This window comes from Pituophis catenifer, unplaced genomic scaffold (genome assembly GCF_029215685.1).
Source record: "Pituophis catenifer annectens isolate HBS135680 unplaced genomic scaffold, rPitCat1.0.hap2 SCAF_2, whole genome shotgun sequence".
NCBI lineage: Eukaryota > Metazoa > Chordata > Lepidosauria > Squamata > Colubridae > Pituophis > Pituophis catenifer.
Genome location: NW_027256882.1, coordinates 6,324,645 through 6,350,284, shown reverse-complemented (window position 1 = coordinate 6,350,284; position 25,640 = coordinate 6,324,645). Strand labels below are relative to the sequence as shown.

General features: G+C 54.4%; 2 protein-coding genes across 3 annotated transcripts; one reads left to right on the top strand and one right to left on the bottom strand.

Moving 5' to 3' along the window:
• The first annotated feature begins 9,685 nt into the window (after positions 1-9,685).
• On the top strand, positions 9,686-14,695 carry WDR46 (WD repeat domain 46). Of its 2 annotated transcripts, XM_070936183.1 has the most exons (16): positions 9,686-9,815; positions 10,009-10,143; positions 10,261-10,341; positions 10,449-10,561; positions 11,496-11,583; positions 11,683-11,744; positions 11,841-11,945; positions 12,210-12,360; positions 12,731-12,866; positions 12,949-13,048; positions 13,128-13,281; positions 13,370-13,517; positions 13,601-13,695; positions 13,871-13,966; positions 14,058-14,171; positions 14,410-14,695. In XM_070936183.1, exons 1-16 carry the CDS (start codon positions 9,732-9,734, stop codon positions 14,515-14,517), a joined length of 1,770 nt encoding a protein of 589 aa, XP_070792284.1. In that variant the 5' UTR covers positions 9,686-9,731; the 3' UTR covers positions 14,518-14,695. The 2 variants fall into 2 exon arrangements, with proteins under 2 accessions (XP_070792284.1, XP_070792285.1); XM_070936184.1 differs by lacking the exon at positions 10,009-10,143 and having other exon boundaries at positions 9,687-9,815.
• Position 14,696: 1 nt separating this feature from the next.
• Positions 14,697-24,495, bottom strand: LOC139309770 (beta-1,3-galactosyltransferase 4-like). The gene is given in 5 exon segments (XM_070933977.1): positions 14,697-16,440; positions 18,412-18,606; positions 18,609-18,784; positions 22,002-22,121; positions 24,465-24,495. Coding segments are annotated over 5 exon segments (1,641 nt in total). The 3' UTR covers positions 14,697-15,321.
• Between the last annotated feature and the right edge of the window lie 1,145 nt (positions 24,496-25,640).

The following is a 25,640-nucleotide window of genomic DNA, read 5'->3' as shown; positions in this document are numbered from 1 at the left end:
GCAACGGTCCCAAGTACGAGTCAGTTGCCAAGCGTCCGAATTTTGATCCCCTGATCACGGGGACGCTGCGAAGGTCGTCACTCTGAAAAACAGGTCACTTTTTTCAGTGGCATCGTAACTTTGAACGGTCACTAAATGGACTTTATTATTTCGCTGCTCGCTTCCCACGTTACTAAGAACAAAGAGAGATTTATTCCGGTTCTGACTGGCAAGTGGGGGCTCGGGTTTCTTGCAGGCTCTGCGCCCTTGGAAGGCGACCCAGGCGTGCCCTTCCTGGCTGAGCATTCTGGGTATTGTAGGATGTGGACGGAGGGGGCCTCGGCAGTCTTCTAGCCCAACCCCCTGCTTGAGGCAGGAAGCCTTATAAGCGTAGAAGGTCCTGGGTTGAAAGCGGCTGCAACGGGGCCAGGGAGCCTTGGGGAAGAGCTGAGGCCTGTGGCTGGAGCCACGGAGGCAGACCGGTGTACCCGAGGACACTCCGTGGCCAGCGGTCCAAAACAATCCCGATGAACCTGGCCGCCCTTTCATGCACTGGGGGGGGGTTCCATGGGGCTCTCCCAAAGTTATCCAACACCCCCTCCCCCCGGCCAGCATTATTTCCCTTGGCTTCCTCCCACTGGTCTCCCAAGGCCTTTTCTGAGCCAAGAAACCCCCCCACCCCTGAGGAGCCTCCCTAGCCCCAAAAACAGAAGAGTTGCAGGAGTTGGGTATCTGTAGTCTGGAACGGTACATCGGGCTTCCTGCGTATGCAGGGGGTTGGACTAGAAGACCTCCAAGGTGCCTTCCTTCTATTCCTATTCTATTCCTATTTTCTATTCCTATTCTATTGAAAAGAAGGACCAGGGGTGGCATGCTTGGAGCATTCCAATATTTGAGAGGCTGCCACAAGGAAGGGGGGGGGATCAAAATTATTCTCCAAAGCACCAGAAGGCAAGAAAAAGAAACAACAGATGGAAACTAATCAAGGAGAGAGAAGCAACCTGGAATTGTAAGGAGAAACTTCCTAACAGGGAGGACAATTAACCAGTGGAACAGAAGTTGTGGGGTCTCCATCACTGGAGGTCTCTTTAAGAGGAGACCGGTACAGCCACCTGTCTGAAATGGGGTAGGGTCTCTTGGTTAAGCAGGGGGCTGGACTAGAAGACCTCCAAGGTCCCTTTCAACTCTTGTTACTGTGTTAAAATGGGGTTCTGGTAAAGGTGCAAAGGAGCTGTCTCCTCTAGGATAGCAAATAATCCCACTTCCCAACAAAGAGACTTCATTCAAGGACCCTTGTGGCCGAGAGGTGCTGGAGGGGGCAGGCGCTTAGCAGAGCCGCCCTCTTCTGTGAGAAAGTGGCCTGTTGGAGAGGGCCGCCCTCTAAAAATAGGAGGTATTTTTCTTTCATGAAGGGACACGGGACAGGTGCCCTTAATCGGCTGCGCATCGGCCAGCTTTTTAAACCACTTGGAAAGTTGCAGAAGAAATTCAATCCGCCCCATGCAGCTGCTTATTTTGCCCAGGCATCCCTCAGGCTTTCGCTAGACCAGGCACTGCCCCTGTTTTGGAGACCCTCGGCTTTTGAATAGATTAGAGCGGGGGAGGGGGGGTCAACCCTGGCCACTTTAAGACCTGGGGACTTCAGCTGACTGGGGAGTTCTGGGAGTTGAAGTCCAGAGGAAAGTGACCCAAGGTTGATACCTCTATACTGTATTTGAGGAAGTTTAGGACTGGCAAAGCCCACAGCTGGGTTTTGAATTGCAAAGAATTTTGCAAAACTTTGATGGATCATAAGCAGAAAGTTCAGAACAGAGTTCTGGAGTTTCTAATGGGACAAAAAATCCTTTTTCCGGTGCTTCAGATTCCACAGAAGTGCCAAAATCAGCAGGTCGCCTTCCTTCAAACGAGTTGGAGAGCCTGGAAGTGACCCCTTGAAAGAGAGAAACCATTGTTTGATTATTTTGTTATTGATTTATTCCATTTCTGTACCCACCCTTCTCAGTCATTGACACTGGGCAGCTGACAATTCTGAACTGAAAACGTTTAAAACAAGAGGAACATCCCAAAATAAATACAGCTGCCGAGATAGTTGATGAGTGAACTTCAGCTTCGGTAAGAGCTTCAGCCAGAGCTAAGCCATAAGTTATTCCGTAGTGAATGAATGCTGGCTTGTGAGGTGCCAAGATGCAGAGACCAAGATAAACAGCTGCGCTTGCAAGTGGAAACTGCTAACGTTAACCACACGTAAGAAATGGAAAATGGTGGGCACAGACCAGGGCATGACTCAGGCAGGGCATGAGTTTGATGATGGGATGTGGTCGGCAGATGTTTCTAAGAAATGTTGTACAAGCCCCCGTTATTGGGACAAAAGAAAGTAACGGGACGTTTAAGTTCACCATTGGCATACTAAAGGCAGGAGCCCTAAATAAACAAAAGAGAGCAAGGTTGGCCTAGTCTAGTGGTTACGGCCCCAAGCGAGAAAACCCGGAGTTCAAATCTCATCTTGGCCATGAAAGCCAGCTGGATGACGCTGGGCAGTCACTCTCTCTCAGCCCGACCTACCTCACAGGGGAAAAGAGGAGGAAGAAGGTGTGATGGGTATGTTTGCTGCCTCGAGCTATATTTGTAAAAACAATAAAGACAGGCTACAAATAAATAATAAAGACGGCAACAGACAGCAAGTGCCGCCTATGCAAAGAAGCTGAAGAAACAGTGGACCACCTGGTAAGCTTCTGCAAGATTGCCCAGACTGACCACAAGCAGCGGCATGGCAAAGTAGCAACAATGGCGCATTGGAAGATCTGCAAGAAATATCATGCGCCTGCAAGCAAGAACTGGTGGGACCATAGAATAAAGTCATAGAAAATGAAGAAGCTAAATTGCTCTGGGACTTCAGAATTCTGACAGACAGGCACCTGCCACATAACACCCCGGATTTAATAGTTGTCGATAAGAAAAACAAAAAAGTCGGGGTAGTGGATGTGGCAGGGGCTGGAGGCAGCAGGACAGAAGAAAATGAACCGGAGAAGATAACAAAATAAAAAGACCTGCAAATAGACCGTAAAAGAAAATAAGGGCAGTCCCAATAGTCCTAGGCGCCTTGGGTGCAATCCAGGGCTGGGTTCCACTTACCTTTACTACCAGTTCGCAGGAGGGCCGCATGCGCAGAAGCGTTTTGATGGCATCGGGGTCAGTGGGCGGAGCCTCCCGCCGTTTTTACTACTGGTTCTATAGAACCAGTGCGAACCGGGGGCAACCCACCACTGGTGCAATCCCAAAAAAACCGAAGCACCACTTGAACACCCTCATTGGCATTGACAAAACCACCATCGGTCAATTGCAAAAGGCAGCTTCCCTCGGAACAGCTTCCATCCTACAACGGTATCCATGACACTGTCAAACACCCACATCTGCCTATCCCAGGTCCGTGGGAAGGATTCAATAGGCAGACAAAAATGCCAAATCCAGACTGAACATCTGGCTGACTATGCAACGAATCATAATACCTTCAATGAGTGATAGAGAGAACATGCTAAGCAAAGTATGGGATGGAACATGTGATTGCACCAGCAGTAAGTAAACCCAGGAAGTGGCAAGTTACCAATGAGTGAAATTGTAACTTTGTGCAAACATTATCAAAGCCTGAAGTATTTGTTTGAATTCCCCTTTTCTTGATTCAGGCATGACTAGCAATTTCCCCGTCATGCAAAGTTGAATTCAAATCTTTATTGTCAGTGCACAACATATGCACAATGAGATTGGTTGAGATTGGTGAACAAACTCCTTAGGCTTGGCCTTGGCCACCACCAGTGGGATATGCACAGGGAGTCAGAATACAGCTGGAAGGGACCCTGGAGATCTTCTAGTCCAACCCCCTGCTCAAGGCAGGAGACCTTTTTTCTAGCTAGACCACAACCTACATCTTGGTAAGTTAGAAAAAAGTGGGATAGATAGGATCACCACCAGTTGGATTCATAACTGGCTGATAAACCGTACTCAACGAGTTCTCATTAATGGGTCTAAGTCTACATGGAGGGAAGTAAACAGTGGGGTACCACAAGGTTCTGTCTTAGGCCCAGGACTCTTCAATATCTTCCTAAATGACTTAGATGAGGGAATAGGAGGGGAACTCACCAAATTTGCAGATGATAATAAGCTGGCAGGAATAGGGTTTTTTTAAAGTTTTTTCATTAGTAGTTCAAAATTAAAAACATTGGACATAGATACGACATCACTGGTCCCAAGCATCTTCCAACATTTTAAATGAATACATAATATACTAATGATAATATAATAATATATTCCTTACACCTTATATGTTATTTAAACATAGTATAATAGCAATTTATACCTTATTCCTATACAATTATACATATCTATACCTACATATACCTATCTGTGCAATTCACATACATATTTATCTATAATAACATATATAATTCTAGTCTAACACTACACATTTGTCTCAGCTATTCTCCTTTTATCTAACCATTCATAGAATTTTGCCCAGATTTTATAGTACAATGTTTCACTTTTATCCTTGAGTTCCAAGGTGAGTCTATCCATTTCTGAGCAGTTGAAAATTTTTGGTAGTATTTCCTCTTCAGTTGGGGTATCTTTCTCTTTCCACTTCTGCGCAAAGGCTATCCGTGCTGCTGTAAGTATATGCAGTAGTAGATAATTTATGTTTTTCTTGTATTTGCCCTCTGTCATTCCCAAAAGGAAAAATTCCAGTTTGGCTTCTGTGTTTATTAACAAAATTTCTTCCAACCAACTCTTTATCAGATTCCAATATTTTTTTGCCTTTGGGCATTCCCACCACATATAATAGAAGTTCCCTAGAGCCACCTTGCACTTCCAACATGCCGAAGAATTTCCCTTATTGATTTATGCTAATCTTGTGTGGGGGGGTGCCACCTATAAAGCATCTTATATAAAATTTCTTTATAGATTTTATATTTTTTTTTATTTGTAATGAAAAAATTTAATAAAGTATATTTTTTTAAAAAAAATCCTTATATGAAGTTGCTAATGTAATTTTTAATTTTTTTCCCAGAGAGTCTGCCAATTGTCCAAATCAATACTGTGCCCAAAATATTTACTCCAAATTATCATCGTTTCTTTGACTTGTTCCTCAATCATGTCTTGTTCAAATAAATAGCAATATAATTTAGTTAGTTAGTTAGTTAGTATATTTATATTTGTATACCGCCCTTCTCCCGAGGGACTCAGGGTGGTGAACAGCCATGGTAAAAACAATGTACAACAAAAATTAAAAGCTTATTAAAATAATTCAATCATTCGGCCAAATTTAAAACATCCAACTAAGATCATTTTAAAACCCCTATCAAAACCCAATTTAAAAAACCTTTATCCTGTCAATCCAGCTTGCTGGAATAATAGGGTCTTCAGAGCGCGACGGAAGGCACGGAGGTCGGGGATCCTTCGTATGTTCGGGGGCAGTTCATTCCATAGGGCCAGGGCCCCCACAGAGAAGGCTCTCCCCCTGGGGGTCGCCAGCCTACACTGTTTGGCTGACGGCACCCTGAGGAGGCCCTCTCTGTGGGAGCGTATTGGTCGGTGGGAGGCAATCGGTGGCAGAATGCGGTCCTGTAGATCAGTGGTCCCCAACCCCCGGTCCGCGGACCGGTGCCGGGCCGTGGAGTACCTGGCACCGGGCCGCGCAGCGGCCGGGGGACATGAACGCTGCAGTGCAAAGGCTCCTGGGCCATGCGCAATGGGCCATGCGCAAAAGCTCCTGGGCCGTGCCCCCACCCCTGCGCGCGCTCAGCGGGCCGCGGCGATAAAAAGGTTGGGGACCACTGCTGTAGATAACCAGGTCCTAAGCCATGGAGCGCTTTAAAGGTGGTAACCAACACCTTGAAGCGCACCCAGAAGACCACCGGGAGCCAGTGCAGCTCGCGCAAGATGGGTGTTACATGGGAGCGACGAGTCGCCCCCATTATTACTCGCGTGGCTGCATTCTGGACCAGCTGGAGCCTCCGGGTGCTCCTCAAGGGGAGCACCCGGAGGTCTTATGGCCTTACTCTCCCTGCTTAATAAAATCTAATTGTGATAATTCTTACAGACCTATTGATGGCAGGAATAGTTAACACTCCAGAAGATAGGCTCAAGATCCAGATGGATCTTGACAGATGAACACTGGGCCTATCTAACAAAATGAAATTCAATGTAGAGAAAAGTAAGTCTTACACTTAGGCAAGAAAAAACAAAAGTACAAATATAGACTGGGTGAAACCAGGTGGAAAAGACGCCTGGAGAGCGATTGGAGGACAAGCCGATCTGAATCTGACCGAACACAGGTGAGATCTTATATTAAGACCTACCTAGTGACGATAAGAGCGGCGAAGTCTAGCTACTTCTCCGCTCTTATTGCATCTGCAGAGAACCGCCCAGCTGCGCTGGTTAGGGTGACCCGCTCCCTACTTCAGGTGGGGGTACGGGAAGATCCCTTAAAGGGTCGAGCTGAAGATTTTGTACAATTCCTGCATGATAAAGTCGCTCAGATTCGGGAAGGTCTGGACTCCGATTGGGTAGATCCAGGGGAGGAGACGGGGGCAGGTCTTGAGAGCGTTATCTGGGAAGAGTTTGACTCTGTGGCTCCTGAGGACGTGGACAGGATTCTGGGCAAGCTTAACGCTGCCACATGTTTATTGGACCCATGTCCCTCCTGGTTGGTACTGGCCTCCCGGGAGGTTACACGAGGCTGGCTCCAGGGGATTATAAATGCTTCTCTGAGTGAGGGTGTCTTTCCCGCCGCCTTGAAAGAGACGGTTGTGAAGCCCCTCCTCAAGAAGCCTTCCCTGGACCCGGCTATATTATCAAATTATCGTCCAGTCTCCAATCTTCGCTTTGTTGCGAAGGTTGTTGAGAGTGTGGTGGCACGACAACTACCCCGATACCTGGATGAAGTTGTCTATCTGGATCCGTTCCAGTCGGGCTTCAGGTCACGATACAGCACGGAAACGGCATTGGCCGCATTGGTGGATGATCTCTGGAGGGCTCGGGACAGAGGTTGCTCCTCTATCCTGGTCCTATTAGATCTCTCAGCGGCTTTTGATACCATCGACCATGGTATCTTACTGCACCGGCTGGAGGGGTTAGGAATAGGGGGCACCGTGCTTCGGTGGTTCTCCTCCTTCCTCTCTGACCGTTCGCAGTTTGTGTTGGCAGGGGGGGCAGAGGTCAACCTCGAGGCACCTTATTTGTGGGGTGCCGCAAGGGTCAGTCCTCTCACCCCTTCTGTTCAACATTTATGTAAAACCGCTAGGCGAGATCATCCGTGGTTTCGGGGTAAGTGTTCATCAGTATGCTGATGACACACAGCTATACATCTCCACCCCAGACCACCCCAATGATGCCCTTGCTGTGATGTCCCGTTGCCTGGACGCCGTGCGGATCTGGATGGGGAGAAACAAGCTCAGACTCAACCCCTCCAAGACCGAGTGGCTGTGGCTTCCGGCGTCCCGGTATAGTCAGCTAGTACCATCACTGACAATAGGGGATGAGATCTTGCTCCCCACAGAGAGGGCCCGCAACTTGGGTGTCCTCCTGGATTCACGGTTATCTTTAGATCATTTGACGGCCGTGGCCAGGGGTGCCTTTTATCAGGTTTGCCTGATCCGCCAGTTGCGTCCCTTTCTGGATCGGGATGCCTTGCGCACGGTCACTCATGCCCTAGTTACCTCCCATATGGACTACTGTAATGCTCTCTACATGGGGCTCCCCTTGAAAAGCACCCGGAGGCTCCAACTGGTCCAGAACGTAGCCGCGTGGGTGATTATGGGCGCAGCTCGTTACGCCCATGTAACACCTCTCCTACGCGAGCTGCACTGGCTCCCGGTGGTCTTCCGGGTGCGATTCAAGGTGTTAGTTATCACCTTTAAAGCGCTCCATGGCTTAGGACCTGGGTACCTACGAGACCTCCCACCGACCAGTTCGTTCTCACAGGGAGGGACTACTCAGGGTACTGTCAGTCAAATTATGTCGACTGGCGACTCCCAGGGGGAGGGCCTTCTCTGTGGGGGCTCCAACCCTTTGGAATGAACTGCCCCCGGAGATACAGAATATCCCTGATCTCCCTGCTTTCCGCCGTGCCCTCAAGACCCTGATGTTCCAACAGGCGGGGCTAAACATACGAACATGTGAATGATTTTTTAAATGTTATCTAATTCTGGGTTTTATTTAATTGACCAAACTAAGTAATAATTTTAATTAGCAATTTTATGATGTTTTGTGTCTATATTTTTCTTGACTGTACACCGCCTTGAGTCCTACGGGAGAAAGGCGGTATAGAAATATAATAAATAAATTAATTAATTAATTAATAACAGTGACTGTGAGAGGGATCTTGGAGTCTTAGTGGACAATCAGCTAAATATGAGCCAGCCGTGTGCAGCAGCAGCAGCTAAAAAAGCCAATGCAATCCTAAATTGCATCAACAGAGGGATACAATTAAGATCAAGGGAGGTACTAATACCACTCTATAAAGCCCTAGTAAGGCCACACCTAGAGTACTGCATCCAGTTTTGGTCCCCACACTATAAAAAAGGATATTGAGACTGTAGAAAGAGTGCAGAGAAGAGCAACCAAGATGATGAGGGGACTGGAGGCTAAAACATATGAAGAAACGGTTGCAGGAACAGAGCCTGGCTAGTCTAGTGAAGAGAAGAGAAGGACCAGGGGGGACAGGATAGCAGTATTCCAATATTTGAAGGGCTGCCCCAGAGAGGAGGAAGGGGGTCAAGCTGTTTTCCAAAGCACCCGAAGGCCAGACAAGGAATAATGGATGGAAATGGAACAAGGAGAGATTCCACCTGGAAATAAGGAGAAATTTTCTGACAGGGAGAACCATCAACCTTCGGAAGTTGTGGGAGCTTCATCACTGGAGGCTTTCAAGAAGAGACTGGACTGACATCAGTCAGAAGTGGTTTAGGGTCTCCCGCTTGGGTGGGTGGGGGTTGGGCTAGATGACCTCCAAGGTCCCTTCCAACGCTGTTCAATCTGTTAAATCCCAGCCTAGACCATTTCAGACAAGCGGCTGTCACGCCCAACCTCTGGATGGGGCTGGACGGGTAGAGAAGATTCCTGGGAAAGGGCTTTTTATCCGGTTTTCCCCCTTCATTCTCCTACATTTGCCTTCATGCCTTTTCTTTCTTTTTTTCTTTCTTTTCTTTTCCTGGTCGTGTTAAAGCAGCTTTTCTCAAACTTTAAGGAGGCTGGACTTCAACTCGCCCAGCATGATAGGCAGGCGTTCAAAGGCAGGCGGAGCCAACCGGGATCGGCCTCCGTCTGGAAGACCCGCCCACCAGCGCCATCTTAAGGCCGGGCGGGAGGGGAACGGAGGATGGTGCAGCCATCTTAAGTTGGGGCAAAGGATTCTTTTCTTCTACCGCTCGGCTCCTCCTCATTGTATCCTCGCCACAGTATCGCAATGCGGCATAGGCTAAGAAGTCGCGGCCGGGAACCGCACGACGAGATTCCAGAGTGGCGCTTCGTATGGGTCCTCGTCCCGTTCCCCCCCCTCCCGAGAACCCATTTCACGCGCTGAAATTCACTCCGGCGGAGGAGCGGCAGGCCGTGCCCTTCTCCAAAATGGCCGCAGGCGCTTCGCTCCGCTGGGCAAATGGCGGCCGCCTCCCGTGGCGTCACTTCCGGGAGACAGCTGGGAGGGCGACCCGGAAGCGGCGGCTCCACGTGGGGCGGCGGGCGAAGCGACCCAGCGGGCGAGGATGGCGGGGGGCGAGGCGGCCGTGGCCGTGGCCGTGGCCGTGGAGGGGGCCCGGGGGGAGGCAGCCCCCGCCTCCAGGAAGAAGGTGAGGCGCCGCTTCCTTCTCCCCGGGGCCCTGCGCTGGCGGACGGGAGGTTGCAGGGACGGAGGGACCCCCGGAGGTCATCTAGTCCGACCCCCCCCGCCCACCTTCACCACCCCGGTCTCCTCTCGGGAGCCTCCTTCCATGGAGCGACCCCTCCCCACCCGCAATCCCCTCCCTCCCTCCCTCTCCGCAGGCCCGGCGGCCGCAGCGCTACTGGGACGGTGAGCCTGGCCGGGCCGAAGGCCATCGGGCGGCCCCTCCGGAGACCAAGAGGGCCCGGCGGCCGCGGAAGACGGAGACCAAGACGGGCAAGGGGCGGATCTCGGGGGTGAGCGAGTGGGGGGGGGGGAGCGAGGGGAGGGAGAGGGGGTCGCGGGCGAAGCTGATCCCCCCCCCCAACCGCCCCCCTTTGCTTGCTCTCCCCCCCCAACCGCCCCCTTTGCAGGAGGAGGACCCTTTCCCCGGAGCCCCCCGGAGCCCCCCGGAGAGAGCGCGGAAGTTCCAGCGAGGAGCCCCGCAGCAGCTGGTGAGACCGACACCCCCACCCCCACCCCCCGGGCGGCCCTCCCTTCCTCCCTCCCGGGCCGACACCCCCAACCCCCAACCCCTGACGCCGCCGCCCTGTCCCCGCAGGAGTCGGTGTCCAGCGACCGGCTGAAGCACCGGCTGGCCTCGCAGGAGGAGAAAGCCCGAGCGGCCGCTCGCCAGGCGGCCCGGATGGAGCTGCTGCTGCTGGAGGAACCCGGGTGAGCCCCACGCCCCGCCCCGCTCGCGCAGCATCCCGCCCCGCCTGCCTTCCCAGCGAGGACCAGAGGACTGTGGCGGGCGGTTCCGCCGGCCCTCAGCGCCTCCTGTCTGGGGAGGAACGGAAGTGGGCGCGTCAAGGGCAGGGAGGAATAGGAGAGAGAAGAGAAAAGAGCCGGAAGGGACCGTGGAGGCCTTCTAGTCCAGCCCCGTCCTCAAGCAGTGACTGCAGGGAGGCCCCTTTGCCTAGCAGCGGCATCTCCTGTTGGAGGAGGGTCTCCCTGGGCTGTCAGCGCTTGAGGGGGGCGCCCATTCGGACGCAGTCTCTCTGCTACCTGCCCAGCTCCAATCCCTTTGCAGCCCTCGGTCATCCGCCGGACACCTGGCCAGAGCAGAGAGGAAGCCGGTGGCCCTCCTCTCTTCTCTCTCCCCCCCCCGGTGGGACCCCAGGAGGCCTCCTGTCCCAAAGGGTCCCCCCCTCCCCTCCCCTCCCCTCCCTCCTTCCTGACCCGATTCTGTCTGAGGCTGCTTGGGAGGAAGGAGGAGCCTTTCTCCCTGCAGATCTGCTTTGACATGCCAAACATCTGGCAAGCTCCCCTCCGCCCTTCCTGGCCTCCCAGTTTCTGGGTCTTCTTGTCTTCTGTGACACTGATTGGCAGGGTTGGCAGGCAGGGAGGGGGGCCTCTTCACAGGTGCAGCGCCAGCCAGCCCGAAGGGGAGGGGGGAGGGTTCTTGTCTGTTTGCGTTGGGATCCCATGGGGGAGGGGGGACCATTCCTTCTGACCGGCCTTTTCAAATGGCCTTGAAAATGGAATTCCGCTTTTGTTGAAAGGGTTTTTGTTTCATTGACTAACTTATTTATGGGGTGAAAAAGGAGGCTGGGGTGCAACGCTGACCCTTCCCTTCCCCCCCCCAATTTCTCTTCCTCCTGGCCAGGTTTCTGGAGGGGGACGAGGAGGAAGACACCTGCACTGTCACCCAGGCCGATATCGCTGCTGCTGTGGACCTCGCTGCCAGTGCCAAGGTGGAAGGGGGGGTTGCTCCGGACTGGGGAGGGCTGGTGCTTACTGGTTTGGGGGGGGCGATTTCATCACCATGCTGTCTCTCCCCTCCCCCTCCCCAGCACTTTGAGCTGCGCCTGGATCGTTTTGGCCCCTACCGGCTGAGTTACACGCGGAATGGCAGGTGAGGGGCTTTGCGAAGGGTCTCGGGCCACCGAGAATGGGGTGCCCTGCACCCTCCCTCCCTCCCTCCCTCATCCCTGCGTTGCTCCCACTTCAGGCATCTCCTCCTGGGTGGGCGCCGGGGCCACGTGGCTGCCCTGGATTGGCAGACAAAGGCCCTGATGTGCGAGATCAACGTCATGGAAACCATCACTGATCTCACGTGAGTCTCCCCCCCCCCCACATGGCCCAGCTCTAGGCCGCCCCTAGGGAACTGAGGGGGAGGACAGAGGTTCCCCCAGGGGGCTGCAATCCCTGCCCCAATGGCTCCACTCAACGGCTCCCAAATCTCACATCTTTGTGAGTCTTTCAACCCACAACGGAGGCCTTGGTTTGGCTGGCCACTCATCTCCCCTCCCCCACCCCATGAAGGAACCACTGTGCTTTTGTGGGCAGGTGGGCACACTTTCCGCCCTGCATGTTGCAGGTGGCTGCACACGGAGACCCTGTTTGCGGTGGCCCAGCGCAAGTGGCTGTACATCTACGACCAGCAAGGCGTGGAGCTGAACTGCCTGAAGCGTTTCCACGGCGTCCAGCGGATGGAGTTCCTGCCCTACCACTTCCTGCTGGCCACAGCGGTGAGCGGGCCCTGCAGGCCTTGGCCATCTCTCCGAAGGGGGTGCCCAGTGGCATTGATTTGGGGGGGGGGGGGGAAGAGCTTCTGCAGAGCGGGTCTCCTGGGTCCCCAGCAAAAGGCTCCACCCCACCTCCGGTCTCTCCAATTTCAAAGCTTGGGTTGAGCTGACCAGAAAAGCCCCACCCCCAAAAATGCAACCAGCAATTCTCAGGGTTGGAGGGAACCTCATGCTCATCTAGACTGACCCTTTGCTAAAGCTATCACCCAAGGTCAGCTGGGCTAATGAGCCGTGAGGTTTCAAAGCCTGGCACGGGTGGGGGCACTTTTCTTCAACCCCCCCCCCCAGAACTGTTCTCTCTCCCCCCCTCCAGAGCGAGTCAGGGTTCCTGCAGTACCTGGACATCTCAGTGGGGAAGGAGGTGTCCACCATCTGCACCAAGGCAGGCCGGCTGGCGGTGATGGCCCAGAACCCCTCCAACGCCATCATCCACCTTGGGCACAGCAATGGTGAGCGGGGTGGAGGCATGTGGGCATCTCTGCCCTCATCCAGAGTACCCCCGCCCACCATCTCCCCTTCTCTCTGCTGCAGGGACGGTCACGCTCTGGAGCCCCAGCGCCAAGGCCCCACTGGCCCGGATGCTGTGTCACCAGGGGGCCGTCAGGGCCGTGGCGGTCGACCCCTCCGGGAGGTGAGCAAGCAGACAGCCGGGGGGGCGCATGGGGGGGCATGCCCAATGCAGAACGGGTCTTCCTTCCCTTCTCCCGCAGCTACATGGCCACCTCAGGGCTGGACCACAAGCTCCACATCTATGACCTCCGGGCGTATCGGCGCCTCCACTCTCTGCTGCTGCCCTCTGGGGCTGGGCTGCTGGATTTCAGCCAGCGGGGGCTCTTGGGTGCCGCCTGCCAGGAGGTGGTGCAGGTGAGTGATGTTGCAGGCTGAGCCTGGCCCTCACACCCCCAACCCCCCCATTGATTCATGCCCTCGTGAGCTGCTCCCTCTCCCCCAGGTATACAAGGATGTCTCCGTTTGCCCGGCCCGGAAGCCCTACCTGTGCCACGGGCTGCCCGGCCCCTCCCACGGCCTTCGCTTCTGCCCCTTTGAGGATGTGCTGGGCGTGGGCCACGAGCAGGGCTTTGCCAGCCTACTGGTCCCAGGTAAGGGGTGGCAGTGGCCATCTGAGGGGGGATGGGCCACCCTGTTTTGGGAGAAGACTTCCCTCAGCCCGGTTGCCTTGCAGGTGCCGGGGAGCCAAACTTTGACGCCCTGGAGAACAACCCCTTCCGCAGCCGGAGGCAGAGGCAGGAGTGGGAGGTTAAAGCTTTCCTGGAGAAGGTGAGCCCTCAGGTCCCCCCGCCCCTGCCCTCCCTCCCGCCACCACTCCAGCCCCCACCTCCCCCGGCAGAGCTGGGCTCCTCTTCCCGGACATCGAGCCGCCTCCATGGATCGAAGAGGGGGCTCTGAGGGAGGAGCCCCACTGGTTTTCCTCACAGCGTGTTCTTCTCCCCAGATCCCATCGGAACTGATCACCCTGGACCCCACAGAGCTGGGCCGGGTGGACCCCATTTCCTTGGAGCAGCAGCGCCAGGAGCGGGCAGAGAGGCTGGTACGTTTGGGCACCGATGGGAGGAGGAGGAGGCTGTGAGGGGCTCTGGGTCTGAGGACGCTGACTCCATGCCCCCTGCTCCTCCTCACAGGGCTACGACCCGGAGGCCAAGGAGCCCTTCTCTCCTCGGAGGAAGCTGAAGGGCAGGGACTCGGCAGGCAGCAGGCTGAAGCGAAGGAAGAAAGTGGCTGCCGAGGAACAGCGGGTGAGTCCCTGGAGGTTGCCGCCTCCTGGATCCCAGCCTTCCCCCCCCCCCCCCTTTCTGCTGAGCCACAATGTGGTTGCCAAATGCTTACTTTTAATACACCATCAGAGCATTTGATTCAGGAGCAGCCATCGGCACATTAATCTGGTTGGGTCCTGGCTCTTGTGGGGAGGGGGGTTTCTGCCAGTTCCTATTCAGGCCCACCCACCCACCCACCTACCCACCTTCCTCCTGGCAGGCTCTGCTCCGGAAGAGCTTGGCTGCCAAGGCAGAGACTCAGCCAGCAACCTCCAAGGCCAAACTCTCTCCAGCCCAGAGGTCAGCGCTGGATCGCTTCCAGAAATAGCAGGCAAAGAAGGCTGGCATCCCCGCCGTGTGCAGGAGAGTGGCTCTGGATGGCTCCCCTTAAGGGGCACGGGCTCTGGATACCGGCCCTGCACTGGACAGCTGGTCCCATGGACCTTCCCTGGAACTCCTCTGGGGTTTATCTGAACCTTTGCATAAATACACACTTGTGATTTGTAGATGTGTGTCATTTTTCTGGCCTGCTGAAGGTGGGGGCTGCCCCCCGCTTCCCATTCGACAGTTGGCAAAGAAGGGGGACTCTCAAGGGGGCATAAAGCATCCTTGGGAAGAGGGGGCCAAAGAAGCACCCCCCAAAAAAATATTCCCAGGCATTGGACACTGCAGGGGCTTTCCTGCCACAGAGAACCTCCCTCCCCCAAGGGCTGCAGCCACCCTGCCCCACAGCCCAGGCACAGGAGCACCTGGCAAGCCTGCTCCTGTGCCCCACAGAGCCCTGAACTCCCCACTAAGAGACCAAAGTTACTGCCTTCACAATCACCCGGTTATTCCAGATTCCAGCCCCACATGCTGTCCAAGTCCCTTCAGACCCCTCCGGCGCCATTCTGTGGGGCAGCTTCTCCCTGCTTGCCTGAAAAGTCCACTTGAGTCAGTTAGCAGAGAAGGGATGGCAGCCCGCTCAGCCTCAAATGTGCAGCCCAAAAGACTGACCGGGTGCAGTGGCCACACACTTTTGGCCTTCCTCCGCTGAAAGGCCGCAGCGCCCCGAAGTCTGGAGAGGGGAGTCGGTCTGCTGGGCGAACTTCCCAGCCGCTCTCCTGCAAGTCCAAGACCGGCTGGCCAGGGTTTACGGGCCCTCCTCCTCCTCCTCCTCCTCCTCCACGGCCACCAGCCAGGTCAGTGCCTTGCAGCGGGCCAGGCCCAGTAGGCGCTGCCAGATGGAACACGGCCTCTCGCCCTTGGCCCACATGGCCAGCATCCGCCCAGGTGCCACACCGTGCACACTGAAGAGCACCTCCCGGAAGCAGCAGGCGTCGGGTGGGTAGTGGGTGCCGCCGGCCATGTGGGCCAGGTGCCGCGGGGTGATGCCGGCATGGCGAGCGCACAGCCCCACGAAGACATCCTCCACGGGCAGCAGCGGCAGGTGGGGGGCGGCGGCCAGGACGGCGGCAGCAGCCGGGCCGGAGAGCACGTAGGCAGGGCCGCTGCAGTAGGGCGGGTAGGCGGGCGGTGGGTAGAGCGAGGCGGGCACGTAGTGGCGGCTGCGGGGGTCGCGGGTGGGCGGCACGTGCCAGTGGACGCGGCCCAGGTAGAGGGCGTCGGGGCCGTCGAGCGCCTGCAGGTGGCTGGCCAGGGCCGGCAGGTTGAGGAAGACGTCGTCGTCGGCCTTGAGCAGGAAGCGGGCGGCGGGGCAGCGGGCGGCGGCCCAGCCCAGCAGCGCCAGGGTCTTCAGCGTCAGGTTGGCGTAGGTGTCGGCGAAGCGTCCCTGCAGCAGGTCCCCGTGCTCGGCCGCCTCGCGCTCCAGCGCCGCCTGCAGCGCCGGCTCCCCGGGCAGCCCCAGCGCGAAGACGGTGCGCACCGCCAGGCCGGCCGCCGCCCGCGCCCCGCCCCAGCTGCGCCGCACCGCCGCCCGCCGCGCCAAGTGCCCGGGAGCGCTGGCCACCAGCACCAGCAGCCCCGGGGCGGCGGCGGGCGGGGCGCAGGCCGGCGGGGACAGCGGGAAGAAGGCGGCGGCGGGCAGCGGCGGGAGGGCAGCGGCCGCGCGGGGCTCCCTCGCGCCCCCGGCCCGCAGCAGGAGAGGCAGCGAGCGCGAGAGCAGCTCCTCGTGGCCGCCGCCCGCCAGGAAGATGAGCGCCGACACCACGGCCACGCAGCCCAGCAGCCCCGCCAGCAGCCGGGCCGAGCGGCGCGGGCAGCGCTTCGGGAGGAGCGGCGCGACGGTCATGGGCGGCGGCGGCCGGTGGGTCTGCAAGAGAGAGAAAGAGCGTCAGCCCCGCCGGAAGACACGAGGCGGCCCGACGCGCGCGCGCGCTCCGCAGGGGACGGGCGGCGAGAGCGGCTGGGCTAACGGTGCGGGGGCTTTCTTTCGCCTGCCTTCCCTCCCTCCCTCCGGCAAAAGCGGGGAGGCGGCGGCGGCGGCCCAGCCGACCTTTGTGGGGGACGAGGCGGCGCTCGCTAATTCGAGTCCAGCTGCTGGTGGCTGAGCGGCCGCTGCGGAGCTGCTCGTGAGGTTGCCGGCCTCGCTCTCGCCGCTGCGCGCCCCCGGCAGGCGCCGACCCCTCCCGCGGAGGAATGAAAGGACCCGGCCTTGCTTTGGTCCCAGCAGGCGCCTCCTTCCCCCGGGCGGACGGAGGAGGGAGGCCGGTCCTCAGGCTCCTCAGCTGAGGGGCGGAGGGCGGTCTTGGGCCCAGCCGAAGCCCTTGGCCAAGAGGCAGAAAGGCAGGGGGATTCCTCTCCTGGGAGCCTCTCCGGGGATCTGATCCAGGCGGAAGGAAGCCTGGAGATCAGGTCAGGCCCAGGAGGCAGAACCAGGGACCTCCGTCCCCCTTCCCTCCTCGGTTCCACCCAGACCAGCTGGGCATCCTTGCCTGGGCCTTGGCTAGCCCAAGTGGGGCCTTCCCACCCAGCTCGGCCCCCTCAGGTGAAATTCAGCCCCCCCCCCGTTTTGCCAGCTGCTCAGAGCCAATTCCTCCAGCGGCGCCATTAAGCTCTCCCCCGCCAGTTGCTCTTAGCCTTCAGCTCTGAGATTGTGCCAGCCTGCCCTGGAGCCTGGCTCTCGGGCTTCCTCCGGCACCTGCTCTAAACCCACAAGCCCAGCGGGGCCTTTGTGGCTGGCAGTTGGGCACATCCCAGGGACCTCTTGGAGAGCAGACCTGGGTCGGTGCACCCCATTGTTCCCAAGCATCTGGTAACCTGGGGCACCGGTTGCTGGGTTGCAGGGTGCGGGTGCTGGGAACAGGTCCAGCAAGATGCCAGCACTAGCTCTGCAGGCCCAGCCAGATGGCTGCTCAGGTCCTCTGGAGATCATGGCTGGTCAACCATTCGCCTTCCTGCCTCCTGTGGACGGGCGGCTGCCTGTCGGGGCCCTGGGCATGCCTGAAGCAGGGGCATCTTTGATTCCTTCTGGGTAACCACCCTCTTCAAGTTGCAGCAGGGGCTTGTGGGTATTTCTCCTTGAGGGGGACTGCCTGTTCCAGCAGAGAGGCCTCTAAAACAGCCTCCGATGGCTGCCTCTCCTTCTAAAGTGCCCCCCTTCCTGTGCCGAGCCCTCGTTGCTGGCTGCAGCAGAGGCCGCCTGCTCCCTCCCTCCCCCCCCCCAGGGCTGGGGGCATTTAGGAGAGATCCAGCTTGGCCTGGAGCAGGAGGGGTCCCTCCCCAAAATGAACAAAGGTCATGTTTCATCAGTAACTGAGTTGAAACATGCTTGGGATAAACACGTCCAACAATAGACACAGAGACCCAAACAACATCTACATGCTGTGGAAAAAGGACGTGAAAGACCTCAGCACCTCCCACCAGCAGCAATCGGCACCCAGGTGAGCAGAATTGTAACTCCCAAGATTAACATCAGGCCAACAGTCAAGAAGTAAACAGCACCCCAATCAAGGAACTGACAGACAAGCTCACAGTGAACAGCCCAATTAAAGGACCTCATGAAACCTCTGGAAGGAAGAAAGCAACCCAGCTCAGAAAGCGCCCCTCGTTTCAACCCTGAGCTACAAATATTTTCCTTTAGTGGCAACTCCCGTTTCTCCCTGGCGATGCCCTTGTGGCACCTGCGGGCCACCCGATGCCCAGAGCGTGCCCACTCACCATTGGAGGTGTGGGTAGGGAGAGGAGGAGGGGGCAGGTATTCCTGACATGGGCTGGAGGGAAGCCAGGAGTCCCCCTGTTCCCCCACCCACCCAGCTGGGGGTCTTTCAAGGCACAGAAATACCTTTGGGGTTTCTGCAGGAGAGGAGAGGACAGGATCCGTGTTTCCTGGCACTGTTGCTACCCAAAATCTACCTGCACAGGTAACATCCAGGGAGGCAGGGAGGGCGGAGCCTGGCTCTGTCGAGGGAGGGGCAGAGAGGGAAAGGGCTCCTTTTCCACAACTGGCAACAATCAGCCCCTTTGCTTTTCTCTCAGTGGACCAAGGCTGACCGGCTGGACTTTGGTCAGGGAAGGTTCTGACAGCTTAAGAATGGAAAATAGGGGAATCCTTCAAATGGGGAAAGCCCCCTTTAAGTCCTCCAGAGAGCAGCAGCAGCAGCAGCAGCAAATATCCAGGTGGAAACACTGATTCGGATGGTAAATAGCAAAGGCCTCTTTGGGGGAGGGACCTCTGGATCCAGACTCAGCAAACAGCCCTCAGTGGCTGCAGGACTTGTGGCCGGCCAGCCTCTCTTGTCCAGCAGAAAAGTGTCCACAGGAGGGGGCAATGGATGCCTGGCAGTTTAGGGCACTAAAATGATACAGAAGTTAAAACGTCCCCAGCATAAAAGGCATCTAATTCACACAGAAACCCCGGAGACCCCAAAGGCGGATGATGCGGCTAATATGGGGGAGGCCCCTCTGGATGTCCAGAGCCGCCCTGGGGAAAGAGTCCCAGCCTCAGGTCCCCCCACTCACCTGGAAGTGGGTGCTCCCCACAGCTGCTCTCCCCCAGGGGCTTTGAGGGTGGGGGTGGGGGGGTGAAGTGGAAAGGCAGCCCTGAAGGACTGACCAGTTAAAACCAGTGCTTGACTGGCACCCGGGCAGCTGAGGGCACACCTGGGTCTTGTCCATCCATAGGTCCTGTTTTGGGTTCAAAATGTTATGGCTGTTACACATTTCAAAGATATAAATTATAAAACAGAGTTTTATTATGAGATGATGAATGCAAGTCTGTATCATACTGACCGTGTTCAGAAGAAAGTAATGACTAAAGTAACTACGCATGGAGGTGTTGAAAGTGTAGAGGGACATGGAGATGGAGAAATTCCTAGGCCTGAAGGAGAACCTCATTTAATTATATATGCTCCTAAGGATCCTACCAAATGGCATATTACTCCAATAGAAACATATGACCATGTTGGAGAAGGAGCATATAAGGGGATTTATAGAGGTAAAAGAGATGCTACACAATTGGAATTTGATGCTAATTGTAATGGTGAAGTGGTGGTACTGAATAAGGTTCAGGCTGGACTTTTGGGAATGTTTCCATGGATGTCTACACAATATAGTCAGAATCAACTTGGACACCTAGCTTGTGCTTTAGCTAAGAGTATAAATGAGACATCTTCTGCTATTGCTGCATTAGCTGATGAGATGGGAGAAATAAGACAATCCTTATTACAAAATAGAGTGGCTATAGATTACATGTTATTAAGAACGGGTCATGGGTGCGAGGAGTTCCACGGCCTTTGTTGTTTCAATGTATCCGATAGGTCTCAATTTATAGAATCTAAGATAAAAACATTACACAATATTACTACACATTTAACATATGTAACTGAAAATACAGCTTTTAAAGGAGTTTGGGATATATTAACTTCATGGTTACCTAGCTTTGCATGGTTAAAGGAATTATTTGTAGGCATATTATTGATTGTAGTTATATGTCTTATTTCCTGTCTTTGTATTAAATGTATACCTCTTTGCTGTAATGTTTGGAAGTGTTGCTGCCGAATAAAGAAGCAAAAGAAATTAGTTGAAGACTCGCATGGTAGCTTAGGGAGAAGAGAGGTTTCTATAATGTTGCAAGATATACATAGTTTACAGGAATAAAAATTGATGAAGAGGAGGAGGGATTGTGAGAAATAAAGAAATTAGGGTTATTCCTGTAAAACAATATAGCCTAAGTTACGCCATTTTAAAATCATGTTAAGGCTTTATTTTACTCTGTATAACCTGATTATATGATTTAGCTGACAGCATGAGAACGGGATGTGTGGTTCCTGTGTTTTTAGAGGAAGTTGTGTTCTTGAGATGTTCAGGTCAGCTTGACCCCGTTAAGAAAGGGAAGTGCACATATGCTGATATTACATGTATAAGCAATATTTTTAAGTAGGGTATTTTTATATACTGGAGTTATGGGAATATCATGTGTTTATCTATTATATAAAGTCTGAAATTGTACTCAAGGGACATGCTTGTATCCTGTAAGGTGTAACCTGAAATTGTATAAAAGACGGCGAGAAAGAATGGTAATTTGCTCTCTCACTTTGAGGGGGACCTTTGCAAAGAGATAATTAATTAATAAACTGTATTCTTGTCTTATCTCTCAACTCTCTGTCAATTATTTTTTGGGTGACAGGCATTTCCTGTGTATCACACAAACAAACATACATCACATCTTTTCTGAACAGAATATTGGCCCGGTCTTAAATTTGTATAAATTTTTGTTCATCTTTTACACAATTTTATATGTTCAATTTTTCTCATAGCATTTATTCTCTTTAATTTAAAAAAAAACCAATATTACCCTTCATCTTGACTTCTCATCCTATTGTCGTTCAGTTTTTCTTTTCCCTCCTTAAAATTTGAACCCCTAAATTTAGATTCACATAACATAGTACAATCCCCAATTATTTCCTTAAATTCTCCTCTTCTAATCACCAATGATTCTTTTATCAACTATTCCCAATAATACAATTCAACATATTAATAGAAACCAACTAAGTAATTAAATTAGTTAATTTCCTGGGGATGTGAGAGTGAAGGACCCTGGTTTCCTTCTGATATATGTGAATGCCAGGTCCGTGATGAATAAGGCTCTCCTCATACGAGATCTTATTGATGAGGAGGGTGCGGACCTGGCCTGTATCACGGAGACCTGGTTGGGGCAAGAATGGGGAATCCCTCTCTCTGATTTATGCCCCCCAGGCTTTCGTGTCCTGCACCAGCCGCGACACCAGGGAAGGGGCGGGGGGGTGGCAGTAGTTGTTAGAGAAAGTCTGAGTCCTAGGGAGGTCACTGTCCCTCAGATAGGCGGGTGTGAGTCTCTTCTATTGAAGTGGGACCCTGGAGTTCAGTCGGGCTTGTTGGTCACATACCTATCTCCCAGCTATGTTGCCACAGCCATGCCCGCACTGCTCGATGTCTTGTCTGAGGTGGCACTTGAGCTCCCAGACCTTTTAGTTGTGGGAGATTTTAATCTGCCTTCGATTGGTGAGTCATCTGAGACACTCCGGGAGTTCATGGCCTCCATGGCAGCCATGGACCTGACTCAGGTCATTCAGGGCCCAACTCATAGGGGAGGGCAAACACTCGACCTGGTTTTTCTCTCTGGGCAGTGGATAAGTGGTCGTGGTAAGGGGGAACTTTCCATCACTCCCCTGTCATGGACTGACCATTCCCTCCTTAGACTAGACTTTCAATCTGCCAACCCCTGCCGCCGGGAGACGGGACCCATAAAATGGTTCCGCCCCAGGCGCCTGATGGACCCAGAAAGGTTCTTGACGGAGCTTGGGACATTCCCCACCTCTCAATCCTGCGATTCAGCTGAGGCTCTGGTGGCATCCTGGGAATGGGTGGCTACCGACGCCTTGGACAGAATCGCACCTTTGCGGCCTCTAACCCGACGCAGATCCTGGATTGCTCCTTGGTTTTCCATGGAGCTCCGGAAAATGAAACGTCGGAAAAGACACTTAGAGGAGAGTTGGAAGTCCTCCCGATCTGAATCTGACCGAACACAGTTAAGAACCCATATTAGGTCTTATCTAGTGCCGATGGAAGCGGCGAAACGTCACTACTTCACCGCCCTCATTGCATCTGCAGAAAACCACCCAGCGGCCCTGTTTCGTGTGACCCGCTCCCTCCTCAATCAGGGAGCGAGGGAAGACCCTTTGCAGGGCAGAGCTGAGGATTTTGTACAGTTTCTGCATGATAAAATCGCTCAGATCCGGATCGGATTGGACTCTGACTGGGCAGAATCCAATCGGGAGACTAGGGTGGGTCTTGAGAATAATATCTGGATTGAGTTTGACCCTGTTTCTGTCAATGAAGTGGACAGGATTATGGGCAAACTTAGTTCTTCCACTTGCTTATTGGACCCTTGTCCCTCCTGGTTGGTTTCGGCTGCCAGGGAGGTGACTAGAGACTGGATCCCGGCAATTGTCAACGCTTCGTTGAGAGAGGGGAACTTCCCCGCCTCTCTTAAGGAGGCGGTGGTTCGACCTCTCCTCAAGAAGCCTTCCCTGGATCCAGACTCACTTAATAACTATCGTCCCGTCTCCAACCTTCGCTTCATCGCGAAGGTTGTTGAGACTGTAGTGGCTCAACAGCTCCCACAATTCCTGGAGGAAACGGAATACCTTGACCCGTACCAATCAGGCTTCCGACACGGTCACAGCACGGAAACGGCATTGGTCGCTCTGGTGAATGATCTCTGGCGGGCTCGGGATGGGGGTTGTTCCTCCATCCTGGTCCTACTTGACCTCTCAGCGGCTTTTGATACCATCGACCATGGTATCCTACTGCAGCGACTTGTGGGGTTAGGGGTGGGAGGCACTGTCTTACGGTGGTTTTCCTCCTATCTCTCGGGTCGCTTTCAGTTTGTATGGGCGGGAGGGCAGAGATCCACCCCGAGGCCCCTTAATTGTGGGGTGCCTCAGGGGTCGGTTCTCTTCCCCCCTGCTCTTCAATATCTATATGAAGCCACTGGGTGAGATCATTCGTGGTTTTGGGGTGAGATATCATCAATATGCTGATGATACCCAATTATACATCTCCACCCCAGAGATGCCCTTTCCGTGATGTCCCGTTGCCTGGAGGAGGTACGGGCCTGGATGGGCAGAAACAGACTCAAACTCAATCCCTCCAAGACTGAGTGGCTGTGGATGCCAGCATCTCGGGTTTCAGAGGATCCATCACTTTTGATAGATGGGGAAAAACTTGCACCTGTTGATAGGGCTCGCAACTTGGGTGTCCTCCTGGATGCTCGGCTGTCCCTAGAAGACCATCTAACGGCTGTGACCAGGGGGGCCTTCGCACAGGTTCGCCTGGTGCGCCAGTTGTGCCCTTTCCTGGACCGAGATGACCTTCGCACAGTCACTCATACCCTGGTTACTTCCCGCTTGGATTACTGCAATTCCCTCTACATGGGCCTGCCCCTGAGATGCACCCGGAGACTCCAGCTGATCCAGAATGCAGCTGCAAGGGTTGTTATGGGAGCCCCTCGTTACTCCCATATAACACCCCTCCTGCGTGAGCTGCACTGGTTACCAGTGGTTCTCCGGGTCCGCTTCAAGGTGCTAGTCCTCACCTATAAGGCCCTTCATGACTTAGGTCCGGGATATTTGCACGACCTTCTCCTGCCTGCCTCTCACCATCCTGTTCGCTCACATAGGGCTGCTCTCCTCAGGGTTCCGATGGCGAGCCAACGTCGCCTTGCTGTGCCCAGGGGTAGGGCGTTCTCTGTGGGTGCTCCCACCCTCTGGAATGAATTACCTACTGAGCTCCGGACGGGTCCTGATCTCCGCTCCTTCCGTCGGGACTTGAAGACTTGGCTTTTCAAACAAATAGGCTGACTCTGATTCCGGGCTTTATTACTTACTACTAATTAATTATTTGGATTAAATTATGATTTTATTGTACTTGTTTCTTAACTTGTGTTTGCCGCCCTGAGTCCTTCGGGAGAATGGCAGTGTCAGCCTCCGCTTTTACTGCTTCAGCTGCCATAAGAAATGGGTGGGAAACAGTTAGGGGGGCGAAGGGGGGGAAGGGCGCAGGAGGAGTCTTTCCAAGAAACGAAACCGATTCTCCGAAGGGGCCGTCAGACCAACTGTCATTACATTCCTGATGGATGATGTTGCCAGATGTGATTCCACCTGACCTTTGGGAGACCTGTGGATTGGATGATGGACGATGGACAAGGGGGGGGGAGATGCTTTCTAGATGCAATTTCGCGCGTTTTGCTTAGTTCCAGCTTTACCTAGGTTGCGATCACTTCATTTTCAGTAAAAGTACTAATCTATAAATAATGGAGTTTGGGTCATTCTTTCCTGGATTTTGAAGGAAGCATACCTGACAATAAGCTGGAACTCACTCCAGTCATCCCTGACAAAAACCGAGGGGAACTGTAATCCAAATTATGTCAGATGAAGAGAGTGACGGAGACCAGATGGGGGCAGCGAGTTCCACGGCAGCCGCCCTCCAAGCGGAGAAAGAGAATGCGGAATGTTTGGAAAAACTCCGGCTGGATTCTGAAGAAGCCAGATGGTCGAAAGGAGTAGGGAGATTGCCGGACTGGGTGGGGACACCCCGGGGAGTGTAACCAGCTCCCGACCTCGCAAGAAAGAGGCAGTCTGGCTGCAGGGACAAAAGGAAAGCTTCATGCTGGCACAAGCCTTGCAACTTCTCCGTGATGTGGAAGAGAGCAAGAAAAGCCGGGAGAGCCGTGAGTCTTTTGGGTTCCCTGTGGAGAAGGGAGGAGAAGGCCCCAGGGAGGAGCCAGAAGAGACAGCCTGTGGGGGAGAGGAAGAAGCTGAGGAAGGAACATCCCAGGCTTCCGTAGCTCAAGGGAGGGATGCAGCCGGCCAGGGACCCCGCAGCCTTGCAGGGCCCCCCCCGCAGACGTAAAAAGCCAAAATTTCCCCCCCTACCTGGGAAATATGATGGGAATCCGAAGACCTTGGGGTTTTTCCTGACCCAAGTGTGGAACCACATGCAGGACTGGGGGGAAGACTATGTATCTGATGCCGCCCGAGTGAGATGTGTCACGAACTCCCTAGAGGGATTAGCAGCTGAATGGATGGTGGTCCTCCACAATAATAATTCCCCCTTACTGAGAAATTACCACCAGTTCATGGGGGCCCTTAGGAGGCGTTTTGAAGACCACCTAGCTGAACGAAAGGCGAGACTCAGGATGAAGGGCATCTAGCAGGGCCGGAGGCCTGTGTCAGAGTATATCCAAGAGTTTTGTGAGCTGACACCCTATATGACAGGGTGGTCAGAAATGGCTCTGTTGGAGAGCTTCAAGGATGGGCTGAATGAAGAGATATACCGAGACTGTAGAAGTATGGGGGTCCCCGAAGACTTGCAGAGTTGGTACATAGTGGCTGAGGATGTGGAGATCGAATTGGCCCGAAGCCGACTTCGAGGAGGGCGTACAGGGGACCAGTCATCTTCCTTCCACCATAAGGGAGCACCAAAGATGGCTGGGGGGAGAGCAGAATTTAAACCCAAATCAAAGCCCTTCAC